The sequence below is a fragment of the Metarhizium album genome (genome assembly GCF_000804445.1).
Source record: "Metarhizium album ARSEF 1941 chromosome Unknown scaffold_31, whole genome shotgun sequence".
Lineage (NCBI taxonomy): Eukaryota > Fungi > Ascomycota > Sordariomycetes > Hypocreales > Clavicipitaceae > Metarhizium > Metarhizium album.
The window spans coordinates 27,324-54,295 of NW_024467605.1; the positions used below are offsets into that span (position 1 = coordinate 27,324).

The 26,972-nt window shown below is 55.9% G+C and overlaps 9 protein-coding genes across 9 annotated transcripts; 5 read left to right on the top strand and 4 right to left on the bottom strand.

Annotated features, from left to right (window-relative positions):
• Window positions 1-3,339: 3,339 nt before the first annotated feature.
• On the bottom strand, window positions 3,340-4,959 carry MAM_07414 (XLF/Cernunnos; the record flags this gene model as incomplete). The annotated part of the gene is made up of 1 exon (XM_040826212.1): window positions 3,340-4,959. The coding sequence occupies one exon, from the start codon at window positions 4,957-4,959 to the stop codon at window positions 3,340-3,342; it is 1,620 nt and encodes a 539-aa protein (XP_040675725.1).
• A 1,572-nt stretch (window positions 4,960-6,531) lies between these two features.
• Window positions 6,532-8,350, top strand: MAM_07415 (photolyase; the record flags this gene model as incomplete). Its single annotated transcript, XM_040826213.1, has 2 exons — window positions 6,532-7,748; window positions 7,804-8,350. 2 exons carry the CDS (start codon window positions 6,532-6,534, stop codon window positions 8,348-8,350), a joined length of 1,764 nt encoding a protein of 587 aa, XP_040675726.1.
• Window positions 8,351-8,979: 629 nt separating this feature from the next.
• Window positions 8,980-9,313, bottom strand: MAM_07416 (Ribosomal protein S21e; the record flags this gene model as incomplete). Its single annotated transcript, XM_040826214.1, has 2 exons — window positions 8,980-9,211; window positions 9,282-9,313. The coding sequence occupies 2 exons, from the start codon at window positions 9,311-9,313 to the stop codon at window positions 8,980-8,982; spliced, it is 264 nt and encodes an 87-aa protein (XP_040675727.1).
• A 983-nt stretch (window positions 9,314-10,296) lies between these two features.
• Window positions 10,297-12,225, top strand: MAM_07417 (Structure-specific endonuclease, subunit SLX4; the record flags this gene model as incomplete). The annotated part of the gene is made up of 1 exon (XM_040826215.1): window positions 10,297-12,225. The coding sequence occupies one exon, from the start codon at window positions 10,297-10,299 to the stop codon at window positions 12,223-12,225; it is 1,929 nt and encodes a 642-aa protein (XP_040675728.1).
• A 517-nt stretch (window positions 12,226-12,742) lies between these two features.
• On the top strand, window positions 12,743-13,857 carry MAM_07418 (NUDIX hydrolase domain protein; the record flags this gene model as incomplete). Its single annotated transcript, XM_040826216.1, has 2 exons — window positions 12,743-13,160; window positions 13,232-13,857. 2 exons carry the CDS (start codon window positions 12,743-12,745, stop codon window positions 13,855-13,857), a joined length of 1,044 nt encoding a protein of 347 aa, XP_040675729.1.
• A 1,272-nt stretch (window positions 13,858-15,129) lies between these two features.
• On the top strand, window positions 15,130-15,902 carry MAM_07419 (uncharacterized protein; the record flags this gene model as incomplete). The annotated part of the gene is made up of 2 exons (XM_040826217.1): window positions 15,130-15,265; window positions 15,391-15,902. 2 exons carry the CDS (start codon window positions 15,130-15,132, stop codon window positions 15,900-15,902), a joined length of 648 nt encoding a protein of 215 aa, XP_040675730.1.
• A 550-nt stretch (window positions 15,903-16,452) lies between these two features.
• MAM_07420 (Protein kinase-like domain protein) lies at window positions 16,453-18,714 on the bottom strand (the record flags this gene model as incomplete). The annotated part of the gene is made up of 1 exon (XM_040826218.1): window positions 16,453-18,714. The coding sequence occupies one exon, from the start codon at window positions 18,712-18,714 to the stop codon at window positions 16,453-16,455; it is 2,262 nt and encodes a 753-aa protein (XP_040675731.1).
• Window positions 18,715-20,311: 1,597 nt separating this feature from the next.
• On the top strand, window positions 20,312-21,532 carry MAM_07421 (uncharacterized protein; the record flags this gene model as incomplete). Its single annotated transcript, XM_040826219.1, has 1 exon — window positions 20,312-21,532. The coding sequence occupies one exon, from the start codon at window positions 20,312-20,314 to the stop codon at window positions 21,530-21,532; it is 1,221 nt and encodes a 406-aa protein (XP_040675732.1).
• Window positions 21,533-23,674: 2,142 nt separating this feature from the next.
• On the bottom strand, window positions 23,675-24,640 carry MAM_07422 (CAS1 appressorium specific protein; the record flags this gene model as incomplete). Its single annotated transcript, XM_040826220.1, has 1 exon — window positions 23,675-24,640. One exon carries the CDS (start codon window positions 24,638-24,640, stop codon window positions 23,675-23,677), a length of 966 nt encoding a protein of 321 aa, XP_040675733.1.
• Window positions 24,641-26,972: the final 2,332 nt, after the last annotated feature.

Sequence of the window (26,972 nt, forward strand, 5' to 3'; positions counted from 1 at the left end):
TCCTCTCCCTGTGTCCTGTGTGACGGGGCTGTCTGTCCTCTTGTCGTGGCGGCCACTGACGCGGCGTACGGAGTACTCCGTCTGTGTTGCGCAGATATTCTATTCTTCTGACAGGGTTGGTGGTTCGGCGTTCCCTTCCTCCTCCGCCGCCTCCTCCTCCTGCTCCTCCTCCTCCTCCTCCTCCTCTGTTCCCCCTTGTCCCTGGCCACCTTGTGCCGTGTTTCTTCATCCGCCGTGATGATCACGATTGTTGTTGCTGCCGTTGTTGTCATCTGGTCACCGTCTCGCTCTTGTTTCTGGCACCCGCCGTGATGGAGTCTGTGAGCTTGCGGCCTCGCGGCAACCGGCTTGGCGCCGGCGTGCAATGTCCGGCCCTCCCTACTCCGTGTGTGCTGCTTCGGGCGGCCTAAGGGAGCCTGGACTGGTGGTCTTTATTGAGACCACTGCATCGGCATGGCCTGGCATCGTATCGCATGGCAGCGCATGGCATCGCATGGCATCGCATGGCATCGCATGACATGGTGTTGGTTCCGTGCGCCCCCTTTGACTGAGTCGCGCACGTCACGCTATCTGCTCTCCGTGCTCCGTGCTCTGGACCAGGACCGCATGAGAAGACGGCCTTGGCATGTCTTAGATTGCGCATGTCGCGACTTGTCCGAACCGTTGTTCACTATAGAAAACCTGGACCCCGAGCTGCGTACCGAGCACTCCGTGCACACCAAGTACCAGGCCAGACGTCGTCGTCTGTGCTCGCCGTGATTCTGTGCCCCGCGTACAAATATATTCATGCTTGCCTCATGTCGTGTCGTTTCCTGCCATGCCCCCAAGGCCTCCCTCCCCCAACCAAGGCCAAGATGAGGCTGGAACGTGTGTTGGTCTCGCAGGACTGAGCTGCCCGGCAAGTAGTCAAGTCAACTGGAACAGACGAGAAGCAAGTCCCGTGTAATTCGCATCGTCCTCGAGCCTGGGAATGGTATGGGTGCAGCCACGGGGCACGCTGTACAAAGCTTGGCTTGGCAAAGGGTAATAAAATGGTCGAGTCGCAGCAGGGCGTTGGTCGATGCTGGCTCCCAGCAGCCAACCTATAATGGCCGTTGTGGATGTTTCCGTCGCCGCATCTCAGGGAGAACGAATTGTCCTTGAGAACAACAAGGGCTGCCACAATTTGTCATGGCTTTGAGCCATTTATACGAGCGTCCATGATGCCCGTTGAATTGACTATATTGGTCACGGTTGGTGTGTAACCCCCGGAGCGGAATTGCGCATCATGCAACAGTCACCCGCGCAATCAACTGGAACCTTCTGAGCAGGCACCGAGTCGTTGATACGTCTGGTCGAATTTGGTGATTTCTAGCAAGAGACGCATCGGCCACAGCGGCAAGCTTTCGAGCTTGTTTCGTAGGGGGCTGCCATGCGCCCCTGATATTATCACATTGTTGAATCTCCAGTCCGTTCTTGCCTCTGCCTCACGCGTCAACACGAGAGAGTCCAAGCCGACGAGTTCGTTCGTTGTCCACTCTATTGATAGACACCGTAGACGGCCCACGGTCGTGGCTTGACGAGCTCGAGCAGCAACGGATAGTAGTGACGGCAAGCGCGCGAGACTAGTCCGGCGGCAGGTTCTATTTTGCTCGTGCAAGGCTAGACCTTGCTCCCGTTTCTGGATCGAGGATTCCACGGTCAAACTCGGCCTGCTCAAGTCAATATCGGTCCAGGTAGATCGGAGGCTCGTCCATGGTACGCAGCAATGCGAGCTGTTTCCCACCCCTCCCCCTGTCTCGAGGGAGAAGGTCGACCCAGGGTGAGCAAAGGGATGCGTACTCCGCATGTCTTGTTGAATGAACTCCTCCCATGTGCCAATAATAGAGGTTCCGACAGGATGCCAAGCTAACTAGTGTCAGGGCTAGCAATGACGGCCCTGGTCGGTCCTCATCTGCTTGGTTCGGTTCGTCTACTTGGCGAATCCAATTCGCCAATGCAACTCTCGGTAGTTCGTCGAGGGGATTCAGCCTCGTGTTGACTGCATACGGTCAGCCCTTCCATCCCGCATCGTTGCCGGCTCTAGAACGTTTCTCGTTTCTGCATGAACTCGGAGACGCCGGTGCAGATCCTCCGTCAAGACCAGGGCATCTCTAATACCTGGCATTCTGGCTTTGTTTTCTCCTCAGCCCCGTTCGCCACACAACTTTCGTCGCAGTTGTGCAGTCGTCGCCAGAGTGGTTGTTGAAACACCGAGGAAGCCTTCCCAGATGAGGCGGATTGGAAGGAAAGGGGAGCAGAAACATGAGCGCACGGCTGGGACAGTTATATGTCTTCTATTCCCTCGACACCCTTGCTGCAGGATTCTTGCATTCCCACACCAGCAAATTGATTGATCCTTCTCGAACGCAGGATAAGCAGCCATCTCTATTTGTGGCATGGCGCAACATGTGTGTTTCCGGGATCGCGCCGCAAGATCTGGGTCTGGCAAGGATGTACAGACTGCGGGCGCCGCATCCCAGTAGTCTGGATGCCACTCGGCTTGCGGCGCCCGCTGCCGCGAAGGCTTGTTCTTCTACTGGCGATTGAACCGTCAAAGTTTCAAACTGATCCATGCGGAACGTCTAGTTCCCGTCGTTCGGGCACGTGGGCTCGCGCTGGCTGCCTGATGGCCAGCCATGCGTGCTGTGTTTTGCTGACGGGGGACTGATGATGGACGACGGTTTGCAGTGCGATAGGCCGTAGGCAACAAGAGCCAATGTCGTAACATCAACCGATTCCTCCTTTCAAGACGTGGCACTTACGAGCCTCCTCCATCTCCATCTTGTCATGTCAGCCAAGTCTCCCATTGATGACTGACGACATCGTTTAATGGAGTATGATTTATGAATTTTTTGGGGCAACACAGTGTACTTTAGGTTTCCGATAACCACGAGGGTCCTTGACTGGCCTCGAAATATCCCCAAACAGGGAGACCCTCAATACTTCTTCGTAGCCCTCCTTGCGGATATCAGTGAGGGTGGGTTGTGGTTGTGCTACAAAAGACATTAGCATGATATCAAACGTCATATATCATCGTTGTGTCTCTGGCCCAGGATGGCCGAATTCGCTGTTGGCAAGCTCGAATGCATCATGTTGTCGGGACTGGACGCATGTCCAACACACACGCAGAACAAATCAGCACAGCGAATGCAAAAGCATAAATCAACTGCACGAGTATCCAATTTAATTGTGGACATATGGTGATTGCCATCCAGATTGCCAAACCACCGGTCATCATACCATGCTGCTTATAGTCATTGGGGCCCAAGTTACTCACAATATGAACTATCATTAAGCGATAGAAGTTAAGCTCCCTCTCTAGAACCGTCTCTTTTTCTTGGCTGGACCTGCCGCAGCCTTTCTCTCCAGTTCGCGTTTTAGTTCTTCTCTTTTACGATCTGCTCTTTCCCGTGACGTTTCTCGTGGTTGCTCATCATTTGGGGAGTTTGTTCTGCGAGTTGCTGGGCGACCACGTTCCGGAACCCCATCTTCCTGCTTTGCCATCTTGGATGCCTTGCCACCAATCGTGCCAAGGTTCCGGGAACCTGTGTCCCTGGCTACGGGAGGTGGACTTGCTTCTGGCGCCTTCGCCCTGTGCGGAGATTGTGAGTTTGACCGTCGTCCGCCAATTATGCCAAGGCCCACAGTCTTTCCGGAACGTCTTTCGGGTGATGGAATGGGCAACGAGACGAATGCTGAAGCCGTGGTATCATCATCTGACGCCTCGGATGCCGTCTCTTCATCATCCGCTGCCGGCTTTGCTGTGTTGCTTCTTGGCGGCGGTGACGGGGGCCGAGGTGGTGCCGGCTGCTTCGTGCCTCCGATGGTTCCTAACCAGGCGCTTCCAGGCTTGGAAGTTTCAGGTTGTCGTGTACGGTCAGACAGAGTAGATGGTGGATCGCCATCTAGAGCGGAATCGTCTTCCCCATCCGTGGAGGCGTCATCTGTTGGTGGCACATCACTAGCAGCAGCATTCTTTTTCGCTGACCGCAAGTGTGGAGGAGTAGACTGAACCTGGAATTCATCGTCGTCATCGCAATGACATGGTTGTGGTGGAGGAGGAGGTGTGACCATGTCCCTCCTCGAAGCCGAACCTTTGGGTTCCCTTCGTTGAAAGCTCCGGCTTGTCGGTGGGAAATCATGCCACCATTTGTCTAGTTCAGGAGACTTGTCCACCTCCAGTGCAGACCGAAACTCTAACCCAGTATCACCAAACACGTGTTGTACAAGGTCATTCACAGAGCTTGGGCCGACATCATCTGAGCCAAGCTCCGTCGTCCACCGCCGCTCATTGAACGGCGCCAGTCCTTTCACACGATCCTCAGCAGCTGACCGTGTGATCCTTTTTCGGCCAGACAGCGCAGTAAACACATGTTCCAGCCCAGTTCCCATTGTCTCCAGCTTGTCCGACAACTTGGTTATCACGGCGTCCTTATCTGCAATCTTCTGCATCAATGATTGCATCTCAGTTTTCCTATCAAATTGGGCTTGTATCAACGGCAAGACCAAATCAGTTGCGACTGCAGAAGGCGGCTGTTTCTTAAGATGTATCGGCCACCTCAATGGTTGGAATGCCGGGAGCGGACAAGTTATCTCCAACGTAATACCATCGTCTGCGGCGCTAGAGGAGTCTCCTGGAGCCAATGTAAGGCTCGTTTCGTCATGTCCAGGCCGGGTTGAATCTAGTGCCTTGCTCAGACAGGATAGGAATGTAGTCATGTTCTCAGCGGTGTCGCTGGGGTCGATGCTCGTGTTCTCGCTCCAACCTCGCATGCAAATGGCTTTCCTATCCAAGCTTTCCATCCATATATTTGCCATGTCACTAACACGGATCACATAAGAAGACGCGCCTGTCTCAAAGTATACCAAAAGCACAGGAATACTGGATGATACCGGCAGTGGCAGAAACCGCCACGTCCCCGCCTTCCCCGATGCCATGGCCGGTGGCCGGGCCAAATGAATGGTTCGTCTTTGTTCAGATGGTTGAGTTTGGCAGCAGACTACCAATCCGTGACGCATGCAGAGGCTTTGAGAGGGCCACTGAGTTGAGATCTATAGCGAGGTAAGACTAGGATATCCACAAGGCCCAGCCTCGGCGAATACAAGCCGGAAATCTAGGTGAGACTTACATGGGAAACCCGCCGTTGTATTACACAAAACGAATGGATGTAAGGGCGTGTTTGGCGAAAACTCGGAAGGCCCGTTACAGACGAGGAGCAAGGTCGGGACCAAACGCTGACAAGCACAAAAGCACAGGCAAACCCCGACAGTCCAACGGGAGGCAATGGTGTCTGTATCACCTGGATACAAACCACGGTCCCAGTCCACCATGTGCAGAAAGAGACCTGTATAGGTGGATTGTGTCTCGGCTCTCAAGTGAAGGAGGCAAATTGTGTCTGTCAGATTTTTGTTGTCGGAGAAAAAGTTGTGGGTGGGCCAAACACTTTTTGCGAGGCCCAGAGTGATGACTACTGAGGCAAAATGCTTCTCGGGATTAATATACGCCCACGGTTTGTGGAACGCGTCACGGCAGCAGTCTTGAGATGAAGCCACACCTTGTTGTTCTCGAAGCGAAAGCGAGCGCGATGCCGTCCATATTCATGCTGGGCCGGCAAGTTGTTTGCAATCAGAAAACGACGACAATTGATGCGGCCATGAGAGTACAGGGTACGTACACGCAACATCACCCTCCTACATTGTTATTGGGCAACTGCCATCAGCTGTCAAATCAGCTGTCAAATCAGCTGTCAAATCAGCTGTCAAATCAGCTGTCAAATCAGCTGTCAACCATGGCCAACAGCTGTCACTAACACTGGAGCGACGGTCGAAGGATGATGGCAATTACTGGTAGTAGTCTGGTAGTAAGTTAGTTTGTGTGAGCGACATGGAGTGTGTTCTACAGTCGTTAGTCATCCGAGCAATTATTTATTGTAAGTTGCTGCAGAAGATGTGAGCTTCACTCACCATCACCCACCAAGGTGAGAAGCGGCTTCAGGGCAGGTGGCTACACTTTGTCAAACAATGCTTTCTTGATTCATTTACAGATATATCATATAATCTCACTAACCCGATCCGCGCGATATGGGTAAGACATCCCCGGCCTGCACGGTACGCAAGTTTCGATCGCGCGGTGGAAAGATGCAAGCCACAAACCCGATCTTGAGAAACGCTTCGATGCGCTCCACATCGGCCGACTCCCACGCCATGCCATCATCGACTGTGATCAAAGGGGCGTGTGCGAGAGAGGTCACCCGGGTAATGGTTTCGCCCATCGAATAAACGATTCATCGCAAAAAATTCATCCTGCAGCGGTGCTTTCTTTCACTTCCATCTGCGGTGCGTCCCTCTGCACCTCGACCTAATTTGTTAAAAACGGACCGTATGAGGCCAACGTCGCGTCTCTACAGCTTCGGGTTTGGCCAGAGATCAATTCTTGCATACCTCCCTCCAACAGACTCGAGTATCGCTCATCTCCCTCTCCGAGCCCACCGTTGCCGAACCTTTGCTACCATGGCTCGAAAATCATCGAAACGCAAGCCATCAAGCCCAGACCACACCGACGACAACACTGCCAAAAGGTCAAGGACTGCCAATGGCCTCCACGAACCACATCCGCTGGCTAAAGAGGCCGAAAAGTACGGCATAGTGCGTCGAAAATACTATCCACCAGAGATGAGCAATGCACGAGCTCGCGCATACAATAACAATGAGATTTCACGGCCTATAGAAGACCTCATCTTTGCTCTGGAAGATACGGCGGAGCAACGCAAAAGGGTGGAAGTCAAGGATGCTGTAGTCCATTGGTTCAAGGCGGATTTGCGCTGTAACGACAACAGAGCTCTTGCCCTGGCCAGCGAGAAGGCAAAGGAGGCTGCGGTGCCCTTGATTTGCATGTACATTGTCAGCCCACAAGACTTTGAAGCTCACTTGACCTCGCCGGTGCGGGTGGACTTCATTCTACGAACCTTGGAAATACTGAAAAGGGATCTGTCGAGACAAGACATCCCCCTTTATGTCGAAGCGGTACAGAAGAGAAAGCAAATCCCCGATCGAATATTGGAGTTGATGGAGCAGTGGGGAAGTCGACACTTGTTCGCAAATATGGAATATGAGGTGGATGAGCTTCGCCGGGAAGCGAGCATGGTTCACGATCTTGCAGAGAATGGCAAATCGTTTGAAGTCGTTCACGACAGCTGTGTCGTGCCTCCGGGACAACTACAAAGCGGCTCCGGAAACCAGTATGCCGTCTATTCGCCGTGGTATCGATCTTGGATTGCTCATATCCACGCTGACTTGGAACTGCTTGAACTCTTTGATCCCCCACATAAAAACCCCGAAACGGCGAGGAAGAAGTTCAAGGAGCTGTTTGAATGCGACGTTCCGCAGGCACCGCCAAACAAGCAACTTTCAAAGGAGGAAAAGAAGAGGTTCCACTCTCTGTGGCCTGCAGGTGAGACTGCTGCCAAAGAGAGACTGGACAAATTTTGCGAAGAAAAGATTGGTGGTTACAGCAATAACAGGAACATTCCTGCAGAGGATGGAACGTCCTCTCTGTCGGTACATCTCGCCAGCGGAACTATCAGCAGTCGTACGTGCGTCCGCACAGCTAGGGACAGAAACAAGACGAAGAGATTAGACGGCGGCAATGAAGGCATTCGAGTTTGGATAAGCGAGGTCGCCTGGCGTGACTTTTACAAACACGTTCTTGTCCACTGGCCCTACGTATGGTGAGTATACCAACATCAAACCGTACGTCAACATCGCACTCCTAACAACCAGTAGTATGAATAAGCCATATAAGCCAGAGTACTCCAACATTGCCTGGTCCTACGACGAGGAGCACTTCAAAGCTTGGTGTGAGGGTCGCACTGGTTTTCCCATTGTTGATGCTGCCATGCGACAGCTCAACCACAATGGCTACATGCATAACCGCTGTCGAATGATTGTCGCCTCGTTCTTATCTAAAGATTTGCTCATTGACTGGCGCAAGGGCGAGCAGTATTTCATGGAGCACCTCATTGATGGCGACTTTGCCAGCAACAATGGCGGCTGGGGATTCAGTGCTAGCGTCGGCGTTGACCCTCAGCCATATTTCCGAATCTTTAATCCGCTTCTCCAGAGCGAGAAGTTTGATCCGGAAGGGGTGTATATCCGTAAATGGGTTCCAGAACTGCAAAATCTGGACAAGAAAGAAATCCATGATCCATATGGTCGAGGAGCAGGCACCAAGGCACAGAAGTCGGGATACCCGAAGCCAATTGTCGACCACAAGAAATGTAGAGACAGAGCATTGGACGCATACAAAGATGGAATCGCGAATGGCATGTAGAATACGGTGCGAATTGGGAAGTTAGAGTATTCCATGTATACTAGTACCCAAGTCAAGATTTTGCATTTTTTGCCAGGTGTTCTTAAACGACAGCATTGGATTATTAGCACATGTCTGACCCGTATCTGTACCATGGCGCGAAACTTTGCCACCACAGCTTTTTGAAGGCCAGTGTTTGATCTGCGGCACGGAGGCTATCGAAGCAGCCCCAGAATCCTCGGTCAGGGAAATTTGGCGACGAGGCGCCAGTCCAAGGAGACTTTGCTAGCCGGGATTTGTGAATGAGACATTGGAAATTTCATCTTCACTGGTACGTCACGTCGGCACATCGAAAATTCGTCAAAGGGAGATCGGTGCTATGTGAATTTCAGCTTGTCTCGAAATCGAGTCCAAACGCCTTTTTGGAATTGGATGTGCTAAATGCAGCCAACTCTCCAAGATCCACAACCCAGAAATTCCTTCAGTGCGACCTGATTGCCCTGAAAATGCCCATGAGAATCGTCATGTTGCCATAAAAGATTTTTTCCGTCTTGTCTCCTCGTTCCGACTCTCTGCGGCTCGCGCCGCTAGACTCGAAATGAGAACAGTGGTGTTTTGAGGCTTTATTATCTTTGTCGTTTCAAGCGCATTTATCGCTGGTGGCTCCACACGTTCTTCAACAGACCGTCAGCCTGAGCAAGACGGTTGATGCAGTCGTCGGACTCGCCCATGGCGCGGACGAAGCCGCAGAGGGCATAGACGAGGTTCTCGCCATTGATAGCGCGGCCGTTCTCATCAACCTTGGCGACGCTGATTTGGACAGAGCCGTGGTCCTTGGCCTTGATGATGCGGTTGGTAGCAGAGCACTTGCGGGGGACGAAGCTATGAGACGAAGTTAGCTGATTCGCATTGTATCGAGGGCGATTAAAACACATGACCAAATGCAACGTACAGATCCACGATCTCGCCACGGTCGTTCTCCATTTTCGCCGGTTGTGTGGTGACGGAGGTTGTCTTGGGATTGAATTGAAGAGTTGTCCGACGTCGATGTGGTCGCCAAAAAAAGCGCTTGGAAGAGTCAGTCAAATTTGACCCGGCTCGATAATTTCGTGGAGCGGGGAGTGTTTTCTGTGCGTCATGTGACGGATCACCTGACTACGCGGTGCTTTCGTGGAGATCTGCCCGACACGATTCAGCGATCGGTTGCTCAGTATTCCGTACTTCGAATCCACCCTTTCGCAGGATAAAGATTGCGGCATCAGCCGCCCAACAACATTCTGCTGCACCCCAGGGCTCTGAGATGCGCCTTGTGCTCTCAGATCCATGTTTCTGGGGCTATGGCATCTCCCCATGTTTTTTTGACGTCCCCTTTGCAGGGGTCGAGGCGACGCGTAAATACTATTCCGACCTCATCGCCAGATTTGCCCACCTTGCAGGACATGTTGTCTGATAAGCTGAAGAGACCAGCCCTGCGAAGCGATGATAAACCCGTGGTTACTCCCAGCGGCCCAAAATCGACCTTGAAGAGCGCGCGAGAGTTATGGAAGTCTGCACAATGCGCCGAGGTCAATAAGTTGAGCCCATCCATTACACGTCAGAAGGTGATGATAGTGGACGAAATTGATACCCCTTTATGCACTCTAGAACATACACCACAAGCCAAACCACTGCTACGAAATTCCCATGCATCAATAGGAGGGGTCAATTCATCCGGCCAGGTAACATCCAGTTTGGTTGAGGAGATAGCTTCATGTCCACCCTGGAGGAAATACAAGCCCAAGACGCCTGAGAAAGATGCCAGTCAGCGCGGTGTCTTTGCAGAGAAAGCAATTTTATACAAAGACTCAAATCAGACGGCGTGTAAGAGTCGGAGCCGAGCGACAACTCCGTCACAAGGCCCAGCATCATTGGAACAAATGGAAGCCACGAAATGCAGCGTCGAAGAGCCATTACTACTAGAGCCCGCAATGGCTCGGAGAAAGGATTGGACACCTCCTACGGAAAAAGCAGCCATCATCCTTGATTCTGACGCATCGTCAGCACGGGAAAATCTAGGTGCGAACAACGAGGATGATTTTGCCAAGTCGTTTGGAAGCATGGTTTCTGCGTACATGTGCGGCAATGCTGCCACTCGAGGAACGGCATTATGCCAGAGTGATGGATCAAGCGCGGAAAAGACAAAGACCGCAGTTTCAAAAGCCGAATCGGCTGTTGATCTTACGACCACGACCATTGCGAACTCCGCCGCTAGACCAAAGACGGTGCGGAAAAAGCCCAGAACTATTACCAGTCTCGCTACAGCTGCCTATCGGAAATCGACCCAAGGTGAGACTGCAGATAGAGTGCAAGATACAAGGCCTTTTGCGAATCCCAGGCCGTTGGTTGAGACGTCGAAAAAGACCAAGTCTCGTAAGAAACAGTCGAAAGCAACGAAACAGCAGGAGCCCCTCAAACCGATACTGTTTTCTCCAGAAACGGCACTAAGGCAAGTTGCCAAGCAGGACTTTGTGTTTGGAACGTCGAGCCAGTTAGCCACGGAACAGTCGCCAACTTTTTTGAGAGACTTGCAGCTCACAATGAAGAATTCGAACCAACTTGATTACGCTGATTTCATAACCCCCTTGAATAGTGACGCTATTGAGCCGCCTGAAGGTCGGCCCAAACTTTGGGATGCGGCAGCCAGAGATGCAGACGGTGATCTGTTTGATGTCGAAGTGGTCAATCTGACGGGAACCAGCCCGCAACTGTTAAAGACACCGGGTATCGTGGACCCTTTTGGATATTTTAAAGGCGACGACATGCCGATTCCAACTTGCAATCCCGGGTCTGCAAAGAGTAGCGACAACGGAAACGAGTTAGTTGTCGATATTTTAGATGTCCATGTCTCAGAATCACAAGCGACATATACTACGGCAGATGTTTCAAATGTCCTCAGCGCCATGGAGCCAAAGGTACCGCCGATGGGGAAGCGATCGGTTCAATCCGAGGCTCCAAGCTCACCGGACATTGCAGGCAAAGAGCATCCGTTGCCAAGAGTCACAAGCTGTGCTTTACGACCGACGTTTGAAGACTATACCGACACGGAACTGTCAAAAGAGATATCTCGATACGGCTTCAAACCAGTCAAACGGCGTTCGGCAATGATAGCTCTTCTCCACCAGTGCCGGGAGCAGTCTGGCTATGGCGGCCAAGAGGCACGAATGCTTTTCACGGCTGCCGCCAATTCCCCGACGAAACGGCCGCGCGGCCGCCCGCGGAAGGGCTCAGTAGATGATGGCCAGACACAGGAGCTTCTGCCAGCTGTGCAGGCTCCCGAAACACCAAAAGGACCCAGGGGAAGATCGGGGAAGGATTCACGACCAACACCAGACAAGCAAGTAGTGTCGAAACGCACTGCTACTAAGCCAACCAAGAAGCGAACGGCCGGGAGTAACGCCACTCCTAAAAAGGCGAAGGCCGTCAAGGTGATTGAAATACCGGATTCAGAGTCTGACTTGGCAGATACTTTGGATTCATCACGACATTCATCACCGAGCTCAACATTTTCTTCACCGCAACGTGTCGATCTGGCCATGTTGGTCGACAACGATTCGGAACTCTCTCTTGCAATGACGCCAACAGATGCACAGGCCTGCTTATTTGCGCACATCACCAAGGCCGTCACGACTGCACCACGGACTACGGACCCTGCCAATCCATCGTGGTACGAAAAGATTCTGCTGTATGACCCAATCGTCCTGGAAGACTTGGCGTCTTGGCTCAACAGCGGACAACTCAGTCGCGTTGGATACGACGAAGAAGTTAATCCTGTTGACTTGAAGAGCTGGTGTGAGTTGAGGAGTATCTGCTGTTTGTGGAAGGTGAACTCGAGAGGCAAAGAGAGAAAGAGATATTGATTTCTTCGGGTGGGACAAGCATTGCTCATGGATGACGAAACGAAATATCGAAGTATTGGATAACAGATGGCCGGTTTTGTTGTATATGCGCTGGAGTATGGAGTAAGGACTAGATGCCGCCGACTGGCAAGTGATGTGAACATTCATGATTTAAATCACGTGGTTGCAGTCTCGTCATGCGGTTCCCACTCCGTGCTGCCAGCCCGGGCTCCAATTGGTGTCGCGCGCGGAGAAAAAAGAAGTCACCATCAATCGAGACTTTGGGCTACGAATCCCAAACGGACCTCGGCTCAACATTGAGCAACCCCCTCCCGCCCGCCACCTTGGCCGTCCTCATAACAGATGCCTCGACTCGACTCGACTCGACGTGGTATTCATGGCTTGTTCACTACGTCTCATGTGGAGGCGAGTGGTGCATGATCCATTCCCAAGCCGCCCGATAGCCCGCGCAGGCGGCATCGCCATCCGACCAATCTCATCATCATCACGGGCTCTCAAGCTCTCCGCAGTCGGCACAATGGCCTCTCAAACGCATGACGCCAGTCCCAAGCCGGATGGGCAAGAGCCCCGGCCCAGCTCGTCTGTCCTCCTACTCTCCCCCACGAATGAGATCCTGCTGCTGCATCGAGTCAAGACGTCGACATCATTTGCATCGGCGCACGTGTTCCCAGGCGGGAACCTAGATGCATTTCACGACGGAGACGACGGTGGCATTCCCGGCCCCGGGAGCCCCGAGAGACACCAAGATGGCCCGGGGTACAGAATGGGTGCCATCAGGGAAACGTTTGAGGAGACAGGAATCCTGCTGGCGACCAAGGACGGCACACTCGTAAACTTGTCGGCGAAGCAGAGGGACGAGGCGAGGAAGAACATCCACGGACACAAGGTCAAGTTTGGCGATTTCCTCAAGTCCATTGGCGCCGTGGCCGAGACAGGTCTTTCTCTCCCTGCGCCCTTCCCCTTCCCCGAGCTCCCTGCCAGCTCCGGTGCTGACGAGGGACTGCAGCGGGACTGATTCCCTTTACCCGCTGGATCACACCGACTAGCGTGCCCAAGCGCTTCACCACGCAGATGTATCTCTACATGCTCCCGATATCCAAGAAATCGGTGCCATCGGAGATGCTCCTCCCCACGCCCGACGGCGGCGTGGAGCACACGGCGGCACAATTCGCGCCGGTGCAGTCGTGGCTGGACAGAGCCGCGGCGGGCTCCATTACGCTCTTCCCGCCGCAGGTATACCTCATGAGCCTGCTCGGGCGGTTCCTGACGGGGTCGACGTCTGCCCTGGAGGAGGGGCCGCTTCATTACACGGCGCAGCGGAAGAAGCTGGTTTCGTTCCTGCGGCGGAGGGTGACTGCGGAGACGAACCGGGGCAAACGGCACCCCACGGCGACGATTTCGTGGGCGGACAAGGTGATGAGCCCGTACCACTTGCTGTTCAGAGAGGAGGACCACCGCGTGGTTCTGGCGCTGGACAAGCCCGGGCCCGAGCTGGAGGGCGGCGATAGGGGCGGCGATTGGGAGAGAGTCGCGCTGGTCAAGTTTGGGAAGGGGGGCCCCTCGGACGTTGTGATTCGAATGAGGGAGGAGGTGTTGGCGGAGCAGAGAGCGAAGCCGGACACGAGGCTATAGGAGTGTTGACGGCGTGCTCGGCCACGCGTGCCGTGATGCTGTGCGATGCTGGTCCGCATGGCCAGAAGCCGAGTCTTGGTTTGCAAGTACCGCCACGCCTCGACGAAGTGCCCGACATGTCTCTCGCGATGGGCTCCATGCCAGACCAGTCAACTGTCGTCGGCTCAACATGTGCCAATAGCACTCGGTACGCCATTCTTGGCTCGCAGTCGCGTCCCGTGCCGCCCCGTCCTGAATGACACCAAGTCTCCGTCTCTAGATGCACGACGGATGCCGCGCAGGCACACACGACAGAGAAAGCCACGCACCTACTCCGGACACGGAACGTCAGCCACGGCGCTCAGCATCGCGCAGCTTCAGGCGCGATGAATGGACTCGAACCAAATCACCCCCCTGCGTGCCCCCCGGCGCTCTGCGTGCATTTGAGCAAGTTTTGTCTGGTCCGCCGGCGCTCAGATCTGCCGGTTCCTCAGCCGCTCCCGCCAGCCCGAGCTTGCAATCAATTCCAACGGCCGCACGGAGTACAGGAGAAAAAGAGTAAGATCAATGGCCGCAAGCAGTGCCCGGCCGTGTCCCTCTCGTCCCTCTCGAGTCTTGATACTCCGTAGTGCCCTCTGCATTGCAGTCCCGCAGTCCCACAGTCCCAGCGTGGATTCGACATTCAACGAAGCCTTTGCCCAGACGTGCTACCCACGTGCGCGCCCAGGATGGGATCCAGGGATGCCGTCGGACAGACTAGGACAGCTGCACCCCAGAAACAGAACAAAATAAAATAAAATAAAAAAAGACAGACGCATGTAAGCTTGATTCGCCCCGTCGTTCGCAGCCCGCCAGCAAGCCACGTTTCGCAACGAAAACTTGAAAATAAAAAATAAAAAATACACCGAGCAACCAACGCAGCAATTGATTGAGCCGTGTGCAGGACCCCTGCCCACGCCGTCACTCCCAGACCACGCGACGGCTGGCTGGCATCCACCGCGCAGAAATTCCAACATCGACCCAACGTCAGGGAACCAACATCAGAAGAAAGAGGGGGCAAGGGCGAAAAGGAAAAAAAAAAAAAACTTGCGCAACCACCCTCCCCCGCCGCCGCCGTCGTCGTCGGGTTGGGCTCCAGCCCAGACGTCGAACGATTATAAGTTCGACCGGGTCGCCTCCTCGTCCCCTGCTCGTCCCTTTTCTGCCAGACAACCCCAACGTCCGTCGCCGGCCCCCTCGCAAGACAAGACAAGACAAGATTGACAAGAAAAAACAAAGCCCCCGTCTCCCACAATGCTGCGCAAGCTCGTCCTCGGCCTGGCTGCCGTCCACGGCGCAACCGCCCACTTCGGCCTCAAGTATCCCCCCTGGCGGGCCGACACGCTCTCCGCCGAGGGCGAAGCCAAGTACACCCAGTGGAAGTATCCGTGTAGGTGACATGCCCAACCTCTGCACCCCCAGATGAGGGCGACAAAAAGGGGAAAAAAGCACACGAGGCCCTCCCTCACTCTGCGACGCGCGTCTTGCTGACTCGCCCTCCCCTCCCGCCGCCAGGCGCCGGCGTCGACTACAAGGCCGGCAAGGTCACCGACTGGCCGCTCAAGGGAGGCCCCCTCGAGCTCGACCTGCACCACGCCTGGTCCTACGTCTTCGTCAACCTGGGGCTCGGCGAGAACGCGACCAACTTCAACGTCTCGCTGACCCCGCAGTTCTGGAACGTCACGGGCAAGGGGACCGTGTGCGTCGACAAGCTCCCCGTCCCCATTGACGTGCAGGACGGCGCCATGGCCTCGCTGCAGGTCGTCACCACGTCCGCCAGCGGCGCCGCGCTCTACAACTGCGCCGACATTCGCTTCTCCAAGGATGCCAGGTCGTCTTCCAACTGTACCAGCTCCAAGGGCGTCGAGGTGCACACCGTCGGCCAGGGCGCCCAAACCACCGGTGCCCCGGCGCCGAGCGGCACGTCCGGCGCCAAGAACAGCGCTGCTGCTGCCGCCGCCGCCAACTTGATCGGCGTCGTCGCCGGCGTCGTCGCCCTGGCTTCGGGCTTCGCGGTCGGCCTGTGAGATGTGAGACGTGGGCCTTCTTTCCCCATTGTAAGACACCCTGGGGGGGACACGGGGACACGGGGACATGTGGAGGGCGGAAAATCATTGCTTCTATCATCTATGCGCGCCGGCGACGCTGTCCAGCCGGTGCCGCGAGTCGCTACACATGTATGTACATGGACAAACATTGCCAAGATATCACGTATGCCAGTGTGCAAAACATGAAACCAAACATGTCGGGTATACAAGACCGCCGTCCGCCGTCCGTCACTGCCCTGACACAGCTGTTAGCTGCGTCTTGTGTGCTCCGGGCCAGGCCAGGCCACTGCTTAGGACTTACCCATTACCCATCATTACTCGTATGCTTGCAAGGAAACGACAGAGGCGCGATGTACACGGTTGAGAGGAAGCTTTGGCTGTGCTGCCGAGACAAAGAAAAGAAGAAAAGACGACATCATTACGTTTGTGACGGGGAGGGAAAAAAGAGAGAGAGAGAGAGAGAAAGAGAGAGAGAAAGAGACAACGGCCGACTCCAACCCAGTAGATACATCAACTCCCGACACGCACATCACCCAGCCTTTGCTGGCGCATCATCAATCAACAACTCCTGCCACACCTTGTCCATGGTGATGCGGTGGTTAGGGTTCGGCGTCAGCATGTCCTTGACCAGGCGCTCCAGGCGGTCCGCCGGGTTGAGACGCCCTCTCGCCTCGAATATCTCCTCCAGCCAGGCGCGCATCTGACTGGCGGCAGGGCGGCCGTTGCCGTGCTTGTGAGGCGCGCCGGGGTTGTTAACGCCCGAGATGAGCCAGTACAGCGGCCTTGGATGTTGACGCCCCGCCCTGCTGTCGGGGAACGAGATCTCGCGCAGGGCGTACAGCATGGTGATGCCCAGGGCCCAGACGTCCGACGCGGGGCCGCGCATGTTTGTCCCGATGAACTCGGGGGGCACGTAGTACGGCGTGCCCCCGCTCGACGGGGAGTTGGCGGCCGGCGTCGAGAGCCCAAAGTCGCAGAGCACGGCTCCCCGCTCGGGCGAGTACAGGATGTTGCCTGGCTTGACGTCGTTGTGCACCAGCTGCCTGTCGTGGATGTAGCCGAGGGCGCCGGCAATGTCGCGCAGGATGCGCATCGCGTCGTGCCGCGTCCCCGTGAAGAAGTCCGTCTGCTTGTTCCTCCACCGGTTCGGGGCCGTCAGATCTGGCGCGTCGATGTGTTCCATGTACAGCGAGAGATAGCGCGCGTCTCCGCCGTAGTATCGGACAATGGACTCGTGTTGCAGGCTCTCCTGGCTCTGGCTTTCGCGCAGCCACATGTCTGCCTGGCGGATGATGTTGCGCTCGTGCACGAAGGGCTTGTCGCCCGCGTTTGCCACCCTCGTCTTGAGGACCTTCACCGTCACAATCTTGTCCGGGGCGTTGGAGTAATCTGCCGTGTAGACGGCGGACAGGGCGGTCGAGGCAATCGGGTCTCGCTTCGTCAGGTAGTACTCGTCCACCTCACACACGCTCGGCACGGCAATGGTGTCGCCCTTGTCGGCATCTAGGAGCGCGTGCCCTGTTGCGGCAGAGAGCTCCTTCCTTTCCCTCCCGTTTGGCAGGGGAAACACGAGCGGGTCGGCGGCAGGACGGAGAAACATGATGACCCCGTCGTCGGCCTCGCTGGAAGCATCCGAGATGCGACGCTTGGCTCTCCTGTCGCCTTCGTCGGGGCTCAAGGCCCTCTTCGTGCTGGGGGTGCGGCCCAAGTCGGCGAGCGACGATGGCTGGCGGGGCAGCGCAGTCCGCGCCTGGTACAACGTGACGGGTCGCTTTTCCAGAATGCGAAAGTCCAAGACGGCGATTTCGCGAACCTTGATGCGCCACGTTCCTGGTCGTAACGCATTCATGAAGATGGGGTTGATGATGTAAGATTCATCCGGAGGCGGGCTCCCCGTGGTGGTTTGCGACAATTTGTGCAGCGAGATGGGAACATCGGACTTGTTCAGAAAAATGACCTTGTCGCTGGCGGGATCGTAGTACAGCTCGCACCACAGAGGTGGGCGTGAGGCATCGTCCTGGTTGTCTCCTGGAATGCGGACGGAAAACTTGATATCTTTGGACGTCTGAGTCACAGCAAGCACCTTGTGCTCGGGCTGGTCGGACGAGGCAACTTCGGCACGGAGCGCGAGCCAGCGGCAATTGTCGCTTCCGGGATTCATGGGTCGTGTACCGCTCGACTTTGTGAGGGGCCGCACGAGGATACGGATGCCCTGCCTGTGATGGTGGTCCTCGACATGCAGGTCGTCTAACGAAACCGTCTCGTCATGAGGGCCGGCGCCCGCGTCCTCGACGCCGAAGCGGTTGAAGCGGGCATCTATTTCGGATTGAGAAAACGGCTCGGTGCGCTCCTCCGAGACCCCCTCCGAGGCGGTCTCGGGCCTGTGCTCGGCCGCCATGAGGAGAGGTTGTTGGCGAAGCCGGGAAGAGAAGGGCCATGGGGCGTTGGAAAAATGACGACTTATGAAGGCAGCGATGGGGCTGCGGGCGAGTCGACTTTGGAGCTTGACAGCCGTGGACGGGCCGACCTGACGAGCGGGACCAGCAGCAGCAGCCGCACCACTGACCCCGGTGGGGGAGGGGCGGGAAGCTTCCAGCGGCTCCAGCGCGGGCGAACGGGGGGCCTTGTAGGGCCCGGCCAGGCAGAAGCACGTCAGGGCAGGGGGTGACGGGGGGCCGGAGCGGCAGCCAACCGCAGCAGATGCAGGCTTGATGCGCAGACGAGGCTTTGGCAATGACTGGCCCGGCGTCCGAGTACTGGCGTCAGCAGGCGACTTGATTGGCAGCCACATGCAGGCTGGCTGGCGGATTTGAGGGTCGGGCGCAGGGGTAATCAATCAGCCAGGCCTCGCGAGATGGAGGGACGACTGCAATGAATGTCGAGACTCAAGAGGGAAACGAAACCAGGTCAAACAAACAGACTCTTCAACCGTGGCTGGATGCGCGTTGGCATAAATGCAGGAACAGCAAGTTTCCATGAGGCAACGGGCCAGCCTTTGAATGACATCTGGATGGCCTCGGGGCTGTCCCGAGCAGCGCAGAAGACCACGCCGACATCACCGACACGGGAACGTGAGGTGCCCAGGTGAATGGCTTTGACGGCATGGAGGCCTGCTGACGAGCCGCCAGCCCGGGTCCGCCTCTTCTCATAGGCTGGAGGAGCATGACATCAGCCTCAGGAGGCAGAGTCATTGATCCCACGAGACGGCGGGCCCTCATCCTCACGAGATGATACTGTCCAGCAGTGTGGCCAGAGCCCGCACCTCAATCTGGTCTCTCAACACCCCAGGGCGAGGCAGTGTGGAGCAGAAGGCATATGATATATATGTGCCTCAGCTTGGTACTCGGAGCCATGTCCAGCCATCAAGATCGGAGGCGAGCATTGTAGTATCTGGGTCCTGGGCTCTTGGCGCTCACGAGACGGGCGGGCCATCCAACACTGTTGCATCAACATGGATGGCTCCAAACGGTCAACAAAATGATGAACGAGACTGGAGGATTTTTTTTGTAAAAAAAAAAAGGAGGCACAAATTGTCTCATGCAGGACTAGGAGGAAACCCGACAGCGAACAGAACAACGACAAAGGCCGCGGTCCTTTGTGCAAGCATGATCGCGCATGACCAGGACGAAGTTTTGTTGTGCATTGTCCAGCTGACGTTTGCGCCTCCATCAAGCGCACCGCCACCCTCGGGACGACTACGACTTGCGGCTTCGCCCAGCTGCTGAACCGCATGGGTGGGTGATTTGTTCTGTTTTCTTCTTTCAGCCACGATGCCTCACAGCCACAGGTGCAGGACAGTGTGCTCTCATAGCCGGCTCACTGTCCGTGAACAATCCGTACATGCTGGAGGGTCGCCATGTGGTTCCACTTGGACCCGCTGTTGCCCCCTGGTACCCATCGACTAGCGATCGAATGGCTTGTCACTGAAACAGCCTCTTCATGATTGGTCCAGCGAAGAGGCACGATTGTGCATCATCGGGCATGGTGTCCAATGAATTGGCGTGACGCCCACTTGCCTCAGGCCGCAGTGCGCGCACTTCACACACTTCCGTTTCTGTGGACTGGGCCCGAGACTGATGTTGCTAGTACGTGGTTCCCCCGATGGGCTGTTCCAGTGTTTTCGTCACGGTGCCCATGGAGACCCATACTGAAAATCTCCCACCACTCTTCCTTTCTCCACGATACACCAGTTCTAACGATCACGACTTGTCTCGTCAACATTTGTTCGCAATGGATTTGAGTACCGTCCCCATGATCTAAATTTGCCTTTTGTGCCTCTTGCACACTTGGCCTCGATTTTCTGCTGCTTCAACGAGGCTCGTCTCGTGCCGACTCCCTTCAACGACGACAGTCAGTAGGCATTTCCCTTCACATCGTCCGTGTCCGTGATGGAAGATCCGACACTGGCATGGCCGGCCTGGAAGTTTGGCATGAAGAGAGACGACCTCTTTACTACCCTCCACGACCGCTACAACACGTTCTCTATTACACTCCAAGACCCTGAGGCTTTCCACCACGATGTCTTCGAGATTTCTCGAGACGCGGAGACTACCCACGAGTTTCACGACATGATGGCCGAACGGCGACAAATGCGACTCCGTGAGCTCACCGAGTCTCTGGAGACGCTGGCCGTCGAAATAATCGCCAACCCGAAGCTCATGGGTACCGACCAGTGGCACCATGCCCTGCAACTGTTCCGAACCAAGTCATACGACTCTATTGTTCGCTACTTTGCCAGCTACCTTCCCGAAGATTACCTCGATCGTCACGACGCACACTCTACTTCGTCTGCCTCCTTTTCGGAAACCGATTCTCTCAGTACCGCGCCTAGCAGCGTCGACGATGCCCCCTTACCCTTCATGGCTGGCGGCGTTTTCTTTCAAAATGATGCTGTAATGAGCGCCGAGCCCGACTCGATCCAAGGGAAACCTCACGACGACGCGCACTCTCAGGAACCTCTGTCGCCTCGACACTTCGAGGATGCGCAATCGGAGCCATCTGTATCATCGCCATCGGACACTGATTCAAACGACTACTTGACGAATCCGCCATCGCGATCCATGTCGTTTTCTGGGTCCGAATTCGGACACATGGAACCCCACTGCATGCGACGACGATTTTACGAAAACGAATCGAACGAGACGTCTCTGTCGGGTGACTGCGACCCCGCCGTCACATTTGACGGTGGCTCTGTTGAGGGCACGGCTGCCACTGGTGTAAACCGAGGCCAGTCGCATACTCCTGGTGATGCCGTTGACTTTGCAGAGGAAGAAGATATCCCCACCGCGCAGTACCCCGACGACGAGTTCAACTATATTGACGTGTCCCCCTCTATCCCTTACCCACTCTCCGCGTACGATACCCTAGATTCTAATACCCCCACGCCTCGACCAGAAGCGGCTGCTGCATCTGGGAAGGCGTTAAAGTCGTTCGTTTTACAATCGATGAAGGCGCCTTCGTACCAGCGTGCCACGTCACCCACTCACCTCGTTGCAAGTCGAGAGGCTCGTTCTCCGCCGTGCGAAGTGCAGAGGAGCCCAGGTAAATGGTTGAGCAAGATGCAAAGGCCTGTGCAGGACCTTTCGAGAAAGCGGCCAAGGGTGGACTAGCTATGGGAGGGAGGCCAAGGCGGCTGTATATATGTGAAACTTGATGTATATATTCTGTATCTCATGGCACTAACGACCCGATATTCGTGCAAATACACCAGTCTCTTGATGCCTGCGTGACGTCATACGGCGGGACGCGGCTGGCACATGGAAACGAAGTCGTGGGACTTTTCAGGGAGCAGAGACGAAATAACAGACTGAAGACGTGCTTTGCAGGCTGAATGCGAGCAGGATCCCCGGCGAAGTGAAGGCTGATTGTGCAACATGACCAGGGCGAGTGCGCGCGGCGAGCATCACGACGCCGGGCAGGTCAGGTGGTCGCGTAGTGTGGTGACGGGGCGTCGGGCGCGGACGCAGGTCACGCCCGAGCATCGCCGGGCCTTGTGCGGCTCATTTGACGTTCGCTCCCCAGTGGTCGTGTATGATGACAAGTTCTTGACGGCGCCGCGTAGGTGGTGGTGTTTGTTGGCTCGTGGCGTCCGGCGAGGTTCGACGAGGAAATGCGCAGACAAAGTCAAGTCGAGTTAGCACGTGACCTTGGCCCTTTTCGGAACAAGTACGCGCTTGCGCCGGCTCCTTGCTCTCGGGGGATGCGGACTAGCAAGGCCGGGCATCGCGAAAAGGCCAAGTCTGGCTTGATGCGAGCGTCGCGGGTGCTCGGTTGGCCGAGAAGGGGAACGAAATGGCCGGGCCCGAGTGCGCCGCGTCGAGCTTGATTCGATCTGCCATGCAGCCGGCCTAGTCGCTTCCCGGGGGTGAATTAAGAAGAGGCCAGGCAGACTCGAGGCCTGGCGTCCTGTTTCGGTCCTGGATTCATCTTCCATCACTTACTTGATCCTCATGCGCTCGGGCACACAACTGAGTTGGCTCCCGAACCCCTCTGTGTGAAAATGAAGCTGACGATGCTTACTTTCTCCAACAGCCGCGTCATGTCACGGCGTCGGTTGCTCTTGGCCATCCTGCTCCTGGTCAGCACCGAGCCGCTGCATCGCATCTGTTGCCCCGAGGCGTGAGTGTGCCCGATACGGCTGCGGCTCGTTGGATGATGCTAATGGCCGGTCGGCGTTGCAGGTTTGACATGCCGATGCTGTACCAATGCGAAACCGACTGCCACTGCGCCCCCGGCGACATCATCAAGTGTCCCAATCCAGACGACGAGAAGTACATCAGATGCATCTTTCCGAGCTGCGTCTGCGTCGAATGGTGTCTTGACCGATGGGACTCCATAAGCGGGCCAGAGGTTTGACCCCGGCGCGTGGGCGTCGGGGCGTCTCTTCGTCTCTGCGCGCGAGTTGCCTGCCGCGACGAGACGCGACGTCTGGATGACCGCGCGGCAAAGCAAAGAAGCTTGTTCTGGGCTTTGGTTGTGTAAATCCAGCCCACTGAATCTCTAGGAATCTCGCAGCTGTATCTAGCTGTTGGATTAAGCGAGTAATTACGAGCGGATGGCACTGTGGAGGACTATCTATACAAGGGCTAAGATGTATTCATACTGAGGATATCCCCCAACCTAGGCGCTGTGGGTTAAGAAATTGACAACTGTCGAAACTACACCTAGTATTTCAACACGTACATCACGTGGGGGTTCGATTCTCAGAGACAGGAACGAGCCTGAAACGTGGACGCGCAGAAAGCTTGCTGTGGCGGACGCATGCGATTCATCACTCTAGTATAACACATCTGAGGGAGGGTGCGAGCGGCAAAAGAGTAAGAAAACCCCGTGGATCGACCCACGTCGCGGCACGGCTCCGTCCCGGCCGGGTTCAGCCGAATCTCCGGAACCGCGGCTCAGGAATTGCCAGATTCGGACTCTACCCACTTTTGACAACCAGACCTCCTCCTCGACTGCGGCTGCGTCACCCCATGGCATCGGTCGACATGGCCAGGAGTCAAGGCACGACGCGGAGGATTGTGCGTAGTGTGCAGAGCAGTCACGACGGCAGATCAAGGCAATAAGGAAAAGGAGACGGGAGAAAAAAATGTACAATGAGACGTGTATTCATGGACCGAAACGGATGCCAGATCGCTGTTCCCGCCCCGTCTTCCTCTCCAGCTGCTGCACTGCAGTTTCGATTATACGATTACCGTGACTGTGGTTTGTACATGCTTGTGCTTGTGATTTTGGGTTTGCGCTTTTCCAGCTTATGCGGTGAAATCAACGGCACGAGACTTGCTGTCGACGCGCTTGGCAAAGGCACCGTAGTCGACGCCGCGCTTGTCGTTGGCGTTGTCGTCGTCGGCGGCGGCGGCCTTATTGGCCTTGTTCTTGCTGCCTCGAGAGGCGGCCTTTTTGCCTCTGGCTTGCGTGTTTCCAACGGCGTTGGCGGCGCCGGCATTGCCAGAATTGCCGGCATTGGTGTTTCCAGTATTTTCAGCATTGGCATTGCCAGCATTGCCAGCATTGGCGTTTCCAGTATTTTCAGCATTGGCATTGCCAGCATTTCCGGCGTTTCCAGCATTGCCAGCCGGACTAGTAGCAGTAGCATTCCCGTCCTTCCCAGACGCCAATTGCACGGGCACAACACCACCAAAGGGACCAGCACGGGCAGGGTTCTGGCACCGGACCATGCACAAGCCTTGCTGGCCCGCAGCACTGCCACTGCACTGCTGGTTGGCGGGAATCTGCGCGACGAGCTTCTGGTTGGTCTTGCTGCCGGCGTTGTTGCGGCCGCGCGCGCTGCCCTCAATGTTCTGCGTGACCGGGATCTCCTGCCAGTTCTGGCCCTGGCCGTCGGCGTTGATCATGCAGGTGTAGGGCCCGGCACCGTCGGCGTTGACCTGGTGCACCGTCATCTGCAGGCTGCCGCCGGGCGTGACCTGCGGCAGCTTGTCGCCGTTCTGGGCCATGATGGCCTGCGTGCCGGCCTCGAGGTCGTTGGGCCCGCCCCCGAGCGTCTCGCCAAACGTGTCCGCCGACGCGCCGCGGAAGCGAGTCGAGTCCTGCTGGAACGGGTTGCGCCCGGTTCCCGTGCGCGGCGTGCCGGGGACGACGCCCAGGCCCGAGCCTGCGCCGCCGGCGTCGCCGACTGCCTTGATGATGGCGCTGTGGCCCGAGACGAGCCGCGCGGCTACGAGCGCCGACGCCACGAGAGCGGCTTTCAAGCACATTTTTTCCGGAGGGCTTGTTGCGGGATAAGAATAGGGATGGGGACAGGGATAGGGAGTCAGGCCTGCTTTCTTCCAGGTAATAGTCAAACCTAACCGGTAGGAGACGAGTCTAAAACTGTCAAAGTCGAAGAGAAGAAAAAAAAAAGGGCAAGCAGAGCGAGATGCCTTTGGCAAAAACGTTTAAACAGATGCTATAAGTGACGACGGCGAGCGAAATGGAATCGAGTACGGGGCCGTCAACGTGTCTCTTATACTCGAGCGCCTCGCCGCAGTCTTGTGTATTCGAAGCAATCAGGCATTTTACGTTGACCCTGATCGACCGTGTCGGCTCCTTGGGGTTTCAGCCGTGATACCAAGCCGAGCGGGAAATTCGAAACCATGGTGAGCTCTGGCAAACCTGCAAAAACAGTTGTCCACCGGCTCGGCGGCCCGTCGTTGGGTGTTTTTGGCGGCGGGCGGAAGAAGCCCTCCGTAGTCCCACTCCCCAACAGGAAGCCGTGCTTGCTGAGATGCGTACGATGGCATTTTCATACCTTGGCAGGCATATCCAACAAGTTGAGGCCCTCGTAAAGCCCCCAAGCAGACCTTGCCAACCAAGCTGATTGGTCTGGCCGTCGACAAAAGCTCAGTTAAAACAAAGTCCGTACTTTGGTGAGACCCCAAGGGCTGGCAAGTAATGGGAACATCGTGACATGCTACGTCTCAAGGCCCACGGAGTCGATGTCATCCGGTGGTGCGGCGATGACGGATTTTGTCTGGGTAGCGGGAAGCGCTCTAGGCGCAGCGCTAAATGCTTCCCGTGCAACCATGGCTTGTACACAGGGCTGGCTGCAGCAGAGGCCGCGAGGGTGGTGGAAGCGTTGGTGTGTCACCGTTTTCCCTCGCGAATCTGGTGGAACTTACTAGAAACGGCGAGTGGCGCGAAAAAGACGAGGCGACTCTTGACGTCTGCCTCCGCGACGTGCCACAATTTGAGTTGAGGAGTCTAAGTCTAGGACTCTGAGGAGGCTTGGTGTTTTGAAGTTGGAAGCTAATATTTGGGCAACGGCCTTAGCAACGGACCCCGGCCCGCAAGGTTCCTCCGCAGGCATTCGTGTGTAATGATGTCATTTTTCCCTCGTGAGCGCGGTGGAATTCTACTGGAGACGGTGAGTGGCGAGAAGAAAAGACTGGGTGGGGCTTGACGTCTGCCTCCGTGACGTGCCACAGGTCAAGGGGAGGAGGAGTCTGGGACTCCCAGGAGGCCTGGTGTTTTGAAGTTGGAGGCTAAATTTCCTATTTGGGCAACACGGGGCCGGTCCGGGGCTGCCGCCCGGGGGGGTGTGGAGCATCCGTCTTACACGTTCTGCCGGAGGCGATGCATAATGCATGCTATAATGCCGTCGGCACCCTGTTCTTATGAGGAAAAGGGGAAAAAGCAACAGGGCGAGGGCGAGCCAAGGCGGAGCATCACGCAGGCCGAGAGAACAAATAATTCCGCGCATTGATTCACTATTTCTAGCCGATAAACCGTGCAAGTCTCCGCTGTGTCCGCCAGCTCGACTCGCCGGTCTGTTCTCTTGCAGTCAGCCGCTCAAATAGATCGACTTTTAGTCCATCTCGGAGACGAGAATTCCCTGTTTCCCATCACAGCCATTCCTTCGATAGCATCTTTTCTGTGCCACCACAGGCAATAGTAGGACACGGTCGAAAATGTCGACACCGAAGCTGCCTGCCCGGTGCGTGGGTGAAGAAAGAAAAGCGTGTCCACGACCGCACTTGAGACTCTTGCTGTTATTCTTCTCACGCATATGAATGAACTTTAGCCATCACTCTGTGGTCTCCTCATGTGTCCATCTTCCACCGCTCACCACCCCGACGGAGCCTTTGCCCGAAGCCAGCATCGTGTCTGACGAGACATGTGAAACGCCGGAGGGTGGCAAAAGAGTCGTGGCAGAGGGTTTTCCCCCCTCGCGGCAGCAGAAGCCGATTCCAAGCCAAAGTCTTTGTCGTTGGCACAAGTTTTGCCTCAAGATTTCAGAAACAGGTTCAAGAGACCCCGTCATTTAGTGTGCCGGCTGCAGGAGTGTTCTCTCACTCAACGCCACTCACTTTCATCTTGTACTGGACTTCAAACAGAGACGTGCCATACCCACGAGAAGATTCGAGGGCTGCTCATGCCCGGAAGTGGAAATGCTCAGCTTCGGCCTGCGGGATAGGACCGTCTTGTTCAGCCTGGCCAACAACAACTCTGGCGTGCGTCGTGTTGCCAGGCGCACAACTCGCGCCGTCATTACTTGTATTTGTTCTTCTACTCGGTCGCTCCGTCAACATCTTCGATAGCATTGACATC